The sequence below is a fragment of the Lampetra planeri genome, chromosome 29 (assembly GCF_965212315.1).
Source record: "Lampetra planeri chromosome 29, kcLamPlan1.2.h2, whole genome shotgun sequence".
NCBI lineage: Eukaryota > Metazoa > Chordata > Hyperoartia > Petromyzontiformes > Petromyzontidae > Lampetra > Lampetra planeri.
The window spans coordinates 4,164,064-4,172,311 of record NC_136135.1 but is presented as its reverse complement, the minus strand read 5'-3'; the positions used below and the strand labels follow the sequence as shown (position 1 = coordinate 4,172,311).

General features: G+C 43.6%; 1 protein-coding gene across 1 annotated transcript in view; it reads right to left on the bottom strand.

Moving 5' to 3' along the window:
* Window positions 1-4,116: 4,116 nt before the first annotated feature.
* The window catches only part of PPP2R1A (protein phosphatase 2 scaffold subunit Aalpha), a 31,017-nt gene continuing 26,885 nt past the window's right edge, over window positions 4,117-8,248 (bottom strand). Inside the window, exons 13-15 of the mRNA XM_078608135.1 lie at window positions 6,916-7,058; window positions 5,791-5,882; window positions 4,117-5,448 (exon numbers count right to left, since the gene is read on the bottom strand). Of these exons, the coding sequence (XP_078464261.1) occupies window positions 5,429-5,448; window positions 5,791-5,882; window positions 6,916-7,058 (255 nt within the window). The 3' untranslated portion in view covers window positions 4,117-5,428. The remainder of the gene's footprint in view (window positions 5,449-5,790; window positions 5,883-6,915; window positions 7,059-8,248) is intronic.

The window sequence follows — 8,248 nt, the reverse complement described above, 5'->3', positions numbered from 1 at the left end:
ATTAGGATGTGTGGTAGACAAGGAATAGGGCACCACGGTGGCGAGATGTTAACTAGCTCGCCTGGTATGCAGGAGGTCGTAGGTTCGAAGCTGACCCTAACGTCTGCTGTATATTTGGAGTTTGCGTGTCAGTCTCTCTCTCTCTCCCCCCGTGGTCGCGTGGATTTTTCTCCGGGTCCTCCGGGTTTTTCCCTCCATGTTTAGAATCAACATTACGCGTTCAGGGTATTTGTCTGCTTCAAATGTCAACGAGATGATAATCCACTTCGTTGAGCTATCATTTGATAGCCAGGTCGCTTCTGGAAAAGAGCTATACAGCTCAGTAAACCTTACCTGGTAAAATGAAAAAGTTTAAATATAGCAGCTCATTGTCTTCATTGTGAAACCAGACTTAACATGGCTACAGCACACTACTGTCCTTCCCAATGACTGTACATCCAATGTCTCTTGGCGTGCCAGGATGAACTTTCCCTCGAGCAGAATTTAACCCCGCAGGACGAACGCGAAGCTCCGACGTTGTTTGGATTCGTGCGACGCGGGTTTATTCTCAAGAAATATATTATTATTTGTTTTGTCACGAGCGCCGTTAACGTGGCATATTTACTGCCGAGCCGTTGTTGGCAGAGGACGACGCATATGGAGCGGACCGAACTAAAACCCATCCCTGTGAACGGATGGCCCTGTGACTACAATACAAAATGCGCGATTGTGGGTGGCAAGAAATTGGCAAAAAAAAACTTACGAGATTTACATTCAGCCATTCGCAAAAGTTCTGCCCGCACGCCGTTTGCGCGACTGCATTTGTTTTTTTTGTTTATGACAAAGAGTTTTAAGCATTCAAAAGTAAACCTCTGGCTGTAGAAAAAGGTGTCCTAGAATTGCTCTCGGCCAAAAGCTTAAACATTTGTCAGCTGCAAGACTTGGAAGGGCAGTTAGGGTAACCGAGTGTGAACGGCTGCATGCATTGCACGGATTTAGCCAAACATTTATGAACTTGGAAAACTTGAGGTTCCAACTTTAAAAACATTGTCCCCCACCCCCTCACTGCAGCAAAATGCCAACAAAAAAACCCACCGCATTCAAGACCGAACAAATAAATCTCATCAATCGCCAAGGGCGGGTCACCGTTTAACAAATGCAATCTCTTCAATTGTCCAATGTGGTGGTGGTGGAGGGGGGGTGTATGGGCGTGCGTGGAAATAAGCAGTCAATCTAGCCCGCAACACAGCTGCTGCCCCAGCCAAATCAGTAACAGCGACATGACGAGCACGAGTTGCCAGCACCGTGTGCCGTTTTTAAATCCTTTATATTAAGTTCACTTGCTTGCTTAGGACCGTGCAAATCTTTCGGTCGTTTTTTAACCCACTTCCAGTGATCCAATCGAGCTGACATTTTGCACACAGACTCGTTGTGCGTGACAATTAATGTTCGTGAAAAAAAATTCCCAAAATTGTACACTGTTTAGGGAAAACAAATTAAATATTTAATTACCAATTGCTTAATACTGGCAGACAATCATCTGACCCATAGGTGGCAGCCATCTCAAGCCAGAGGACGAGAGGACTCTAGCCGCCGCGCATATAAAGGATTTATAGTGAAAAACTTTGTTTTTACGGGTTAATTTTATTAATGAAATCCTTTATATTAAGTTCACTTGCTTGCTTGCTTGCGCGCTTACGACCGTGCAAATCTTTCGGTCGTTTTTTAACCCACTTCCCGTGATCCAATCGAGCTGACATTTTGCACACAGACTTGTTGTGCGTGACAATTTCTTTTCGTGAAATTTTTTTCCAAAATTTTACACTTTTTAGGTAAAATGTTTTAATATTTAATTACCAATTGCTTAATGGTGGCAGGCAATCATCTGACCCATAGGTGGCAGCCATCTCAAGCCAGAGGACGAGAGGACTCTAGCCGCCCGTTTCAAAGACCAATGTGGGCTGGGTTGTGGCCCATTGAACACGCATAAAACTTTGTTTTTACGGGTTAATTTTTTGTTGTTGTTGATGCCATGAAGGGCAGAAGAAGAACATACTTTTGGCAATGCAGAGCTCATAGCGTGTGCGCTTGGCACTTAGTTAAGGGATTTTTGCACACAGCGGTTTTTTTTTGGAAGATTTGCTGGTTTATCCAGGATGTTTCTGTTGCGCGTCGTCGCTTTAAGATGTTCTCCGTTCATATTTAGTTTGTTGCGGTTGCACCCGACTTAAGAGCCGCATGGCGCATAGGGCTATACCAAATAAATGAAACTTGAAACTTGATATCATGCGCTATGATCTTCTTTTGAAACGCGTGCAGCAAAAAAAAGAATTATTTTACGCAGTCGTATGACGGTGGAGGTGGTGCGCACACTGAATATAATCGCACTGCACCATGAATCTGACGAATTGAATTTTGATCGGTGGCCTGAGCCGAGTGAGAGATATCCCATCCAGTTGTGTGGTCCCCTCCCCTCTCAACACACGGATTGACCAGCACAGCGAAGTATGGTCAAAGCACCTCTATGACCAGAAGTGCGTTTGTAGGGAGAGAGAGCGGGGGGGGGGGGGAGATCTTTATCCAGTAGTGCATTCATAAAATGGGGTGAACGTAATTTGTTTTTAATTATACATCTCAAGGAGGCACCATGCAATAGCGAGATTGCGATCATAGTCGGAACAAGTCCTGAGGTTTCCGCAGCGTGCAAAATCAACATAACCTCCGTCAATGCATTTAATCTTTTTCATGGGACCTCCTCCTTTGCAAGTACCAAAATATGATAATAGGTTATCCCCCTTTTTGCCGTCTCTGGTGTGGACCAATCAGTTTCAAGGACAATGCATATATTATCAGTGTTTTTTTTTTTGCATTCTGACCACAATCAGTGGTTAACGCAGACACGATTCCTTGTAAAAAGGTTTCAGTTTGGTGTTTTAACATCTTTACACCCTTCTTTGCGTTGTGGCCGAAACGTCGTGAGAATTATTTTATTATGTTTTATTTTTATTATTTTATTATTTCCATTCCACGTGACTTTACCGAAAGAACCAAGATCTTTACACCCGTTTTGTTGCCAGAAAAAAGGGTAAAAAACCTACTATCATTTCATCTTTTGTTCACACATTGAAAAAGAGAGGTGTGGTGGTGGGGAGATGGTTAAAATTGAGGCCACGTGCACAGGTAGAGAGAAGGGTTAAGTGGCAGATCGCGGATTCGTCAAGTCACACGCCCGCGCGTGCAGTCGGCAGGGTTTTGTCCTGGAGCCCCGAAGCGAGCGGCTATTACGCCAGCAATGACGCGCGAACGAGTGCTCTGCACGTCACGAGGTGCCTGGCGGACCATTAATAACGCATCGCCCGCAGTCGGAGCCCTCGAACAGCAGCCGGTCGAACTTTAAATCACTGCTCTCAAAAGCCACCCACCCAAACACCGGCGCTCAATCGGGAGCACTTTAAAAAAGAAAATGTAACCGACGCGCGGACACGCACATACGCACGCACCATACATGTTAACGAAGTCGATTTTTTCTAAACCCCCTCCAGCACATAGCCCATATAACCGGGTGTGCATTTGTTCTGGAAATACAAAGCTATTCCATCAGGACTAATCCCTTTCACGATTGATTACATTTCCATGAGGCTTCACGACTGCCTGCAATGTGCACCACTACTTAATTGTCAGACAAAACAATGTCTTGCATGTCATGGGAGCTCCCTTGCCATTATCGAAATATAATAGGTTTCTAATGCAGACAATGATTCCTTGCAATAGGTTTCAGTTTGGCGTCTTCAACATCTTAACACCTGTGTTATTGCCAGAAAGTGGAAAACCTATTCCGATGTCTTACATAACTAGACCAATATCCGCTTGTTATGCTCTTTCGCTTGAATAATATTCTATTTGTACGTTACACGTTTCGTACAGTAAACGGGAACACCGGGTTACAATTTTCTTTGGCAGTGAAGCTTATTATTGGCAGCTGGTATCGTCGGGGGGGATGAGGGGGTGTGGGGACACGTGAATTGTGACACTGAACCTCGTGAAAGACATTTGACAACGGAACAAAGGGCAGACACGTCATTGAGTTCACAAGCAGAAGAACCACAACCCACACCAGGGAGCGAGCATGACGGGACATTTTCAGGGAGAAGCTTTTACACTTTATTACATTGCCCAATAAGACAACAGAGAACTCATTTGATACAAGGCTAGGCTCACAAGTTGCTCCATGTGGCAGCAGTACACACACACGTACTGCAATGTCCACAGAAAAGCATGTGGTCGAGAGGTTTTATATCAAACAAGCAGTCTTATTATGCAGTGCTTAGCAAAGGCGTTAAAAGGGAACTTTGGCTAAAAAGAAAAGCCATTCTAAATGTTACAGTATCTGCACATCAGACATGGATAATCCAATTAAAAGCAAAGGTGAAGAAAAACAGCAGAGTGAATCAGTGCGAGCCAAACCAGATGCACATGCTTTGTAAACTGCCGAGGGCTCATTGTGAAAATCAAAAGGGATGTTTTAATTTATCCTTTCAAACTTGAGCGCTTAAGAACCAGGTCCGCAAAAAAAGTGTTAAAACCAACACACAGCACGAAAGAGAGACAAATAATATTCACACAATCTTTAACCCTCAGACAGGAAGATTTAAAAGCATTCGCTCGAAAATGCTATTTCGTTACGACCCATCAGCAGGTGCTCACACATTCACATCCTGCACTAAAATGGGATTATAGGATTCAAAGATTTTTTTTTTAAAGGAACTTCTCACCGCAACAATTTATTAGCCTGTGGAACGATTACACCATACTTAAATACAACATAAAAACTATGAACACAAGAAGAAGTCCTTCATAGCAATTATATGCAGTTACGTTTAACAGAAAAAAAACTACATTTTCACTTGGTCAAATGTTGTCAGATAATTTTCCCCTTAACATAACCTGATCATTATTAATAACAGCGAATTTTGCAAAAAGGGCATCATTACATTTTGACCATTCATTTGGATGTAAAATAAAATGTTTAGCGAAGTGGGCCGTTTGTTTTGTTGACAGGCAGCAAGTTACTGAACACCAATGAGAGCAGCATGCTTTAAGCCTAAGAGAGCGCTGAAAAGCACATGACGAAAAAGAGTACAAAAAATGTAAAGAATCAAGTTGTCATGCTTTATTACAGAGATCAGCGCGAGCAATTATTTCGACAACCGAGACAAGCCTCTCCCACCACAGCATTAGAATTGTCACACGTCCAATTGAAGGTTTTATTATCCAATACTCACTTATTAATCTTTAAGTGTACATTAGTGAATATCGCAAACACAAGAGAGGTGTTGGGGGGGGGGCAAGGGAAGGGTAGGGAAAGAAGGGGGGAGGGGGCGGTGGGTGGTGTATGGAAATGTGGAAATGTACGTCGAGTGTTCTGGGATCTGGGTAACAAATGTGGCCTTCAGGCTCCAAGCGCCAGCACTGAAAAACAAAACAACACAAATATAAACTCATATTGCATTTTGATTTAAAGCTTTCGTGACTGCAGGGATTCATATTCTTGGTTCTTTCGGTAAAGTCACGTCGAAGGGAAATAATAAAATAATAAATATATTGCATTGTTCTTTTTCATAAAATGGCCAGGTAATACATTCTAACAAATATAAAAAAAAAACTTGGTATGGTTTACCGTGAAGAAGGAATGATAGTTTTGGCGTTTCACTTTTGTGCACAATACAAGAGCTGATGTTTCAATAAAGCCACCATTATTTCTGGCAACGCACATTATTTTTCTTCCTATAGGAGTGGATGCGTCACACATACCAGACAGGGCTTCCTGTGCAAAGTACTTGACATCAATGTCTTGATCGCCTCCCAGTTTCTCCAGCACAGGTTTCACTTCCGACTGGAGGGTGCTGTGGAAAAACACACACACGTGTCGCGTTGCAGACCACCAAAGATTCATCTCAATTCTAAAAGTGAAAACCAATTTCTTTAGAACTGCTTTCGGTGTCAAGTTTGTTGTCGTTCCACAACACCTCCGATGAGCACGATTGGCTATGTACGGCTGCGAAGGAAATCTAACGTACACAGATACAACATAAATCGGGGGGGGGGGGGGCAGCAGCATAGACACAGCTCAATTGTGCAGGGAACTATAACAAGCACCAGTATCAATTCCTTCATTATACAATGTTGCAAAGAGCACAGTAATTACATAATGGTACATCTAGCAGTCATAAAAAGGCGGGCTTTCAAACATAACATTTTAAAAATGTAATTGTGTTATCAACTTGTCATGTGAATGTCAAATTGCAGCCTTCGAGCGATCACAAGATAATCCCCCCCCCCCACCGTTATTTTATCTTGGCTACAATGTTAGGCGTCGTGCAGTCACAGAAAGCACCCATGCTGCTGGAACACATGATGGTGCAGAGGAATCAATGTCACCCTGTCAAGCTTTGTTTCCCACAGACAGCGATACATTTCTGGACCACAACGTCCTTTTAAACCTCAAACTAATTATATCTATCTCACGCCAAGTACAAAACTGATGATACCCTTTGCACGAGCAGTTTACAACCCAAGACCATTATACAACTACAACTTAACTCGTACTATAAAGCAAGGCAAACACAGCTCTTGACTTTACACGACCTCCATCATTATCATCATCAGCCACGATCAATGCGACTGCTGGATGAAATGCCTCCCCCACACACCGTCACCACCTCTAATGGCCCCGCAAACTGCTTGTAATGAAATGTGACCGTTCATAACAGCCGATGAAGCATCAAGGCCTTTCTTTGTGCTTTTTGTTTTAAGCTTGTTGTCCTTACCCTGCACCTCCGGTTAGCACGGTTGCCTACGTACTGTGCGAAAGAAGTTCAACATACATTCATACATTTCAGGCATAGCAGAATGGGCGAGCGTAGGGCCACAACGTACTTTGTTTCAAGGATTGGTCCAATTTTTTGCAGTGACTTGGCCACATTGAAGCGCACGTTGGCCACCTGGTCTTGGGCCATGCGCAGCACAGTGGGCAGCATGAGCTTTGCCGTGATGTCTTGGCCGCACACCTCCGCCAGCACCTATTGGGCAGTCAAAAACAACCAGTCAGGTCACCAACAGTCGCGTACCGTTCGCGTGCATTGTATGGGCCCCGCGGTGGCGCAAAGTTAACTACCCCGCCTGGGATACAGGAGGTCGTGAGTTCGATCCAGACCCAGACACCTGTATATTTGGGGCTTGAATGTTCTCCCGCGGTCACGTGGATTTTTCTCTGGGTCCTCCGGTTTTTCCCCTCCATATTTAGAATCAACGTGCATTTAAGAGTATTTGGCCGCTATAAATGTCCACGTGATAAGCCACTTCATTTTGAGCTATCACTTGTGGCCATTCTGCTTATGGAAAAAAAAGCTTTATAGCTCAGGGGGCCTTACCTGGTAAAATACAAAATAGTTGAAATTTTAATGGTCAGATTGGATGGGGAAAAAAAATCCAGCCAAGGAGAGGCCAACAGCATGACACTGGCACAGGAAGAAAAATATCAAAGCGATGCAAAAACCTTGCACCTGTCTTAACAATTGCATTCTTGTAACAGATCGTGGTGGCTTTGGCATGTTTGGGCCAATTTGTATCTGCCATACTATATCAAAAAAATGTCATCAGAAGAGCATAGTGCCAAATTTGACGGACAAGCAATGTGGCACAACCACATAAAACACATACAAGGGGGTGAGTGCAGGGGTAAGAATGCTGCTCTATGTGGAGGATTTGTGAGTGATGTGTGGAAAGGAAACCAAAGCAGCCAAGTAAGAAAATTCAATATCACCAAATATAAATATCACCATACTCTTTGGTTCTTTCGGTAACTCCCCCCCCCCCCCCGACTCCACACGGCCCCCCCCCCGCATCCCTCCTCCTAGGCTCCTCCCCCGCTCTTACCCTATATAATCGCTCGTCACAAATAGCTCTCTCTATTCACTACAATAATGTTGCTGTGGCTGTTCCACCTGATGACGGTTAGCTTGTGTTGCCTCCGAAACGTCGTGATTTTATTTAGTTATTATCATTTTATTATTTTAATTTTTTATTTTTCATCTACGTGACTTTACCGAAAGAACCAAAGAGTATGGATCCTTGCAGTCACGAAAGCTTCAAATCTAGAATAAACATCACCGTCAAGTAACATCGACCACAGCTCTTGTTTGCAAGAAGAATCCCATAAAGCAGCCACAAAGAAAGTGCTCAGTGTGTGTTGATCCGGGTGTGGGACAAC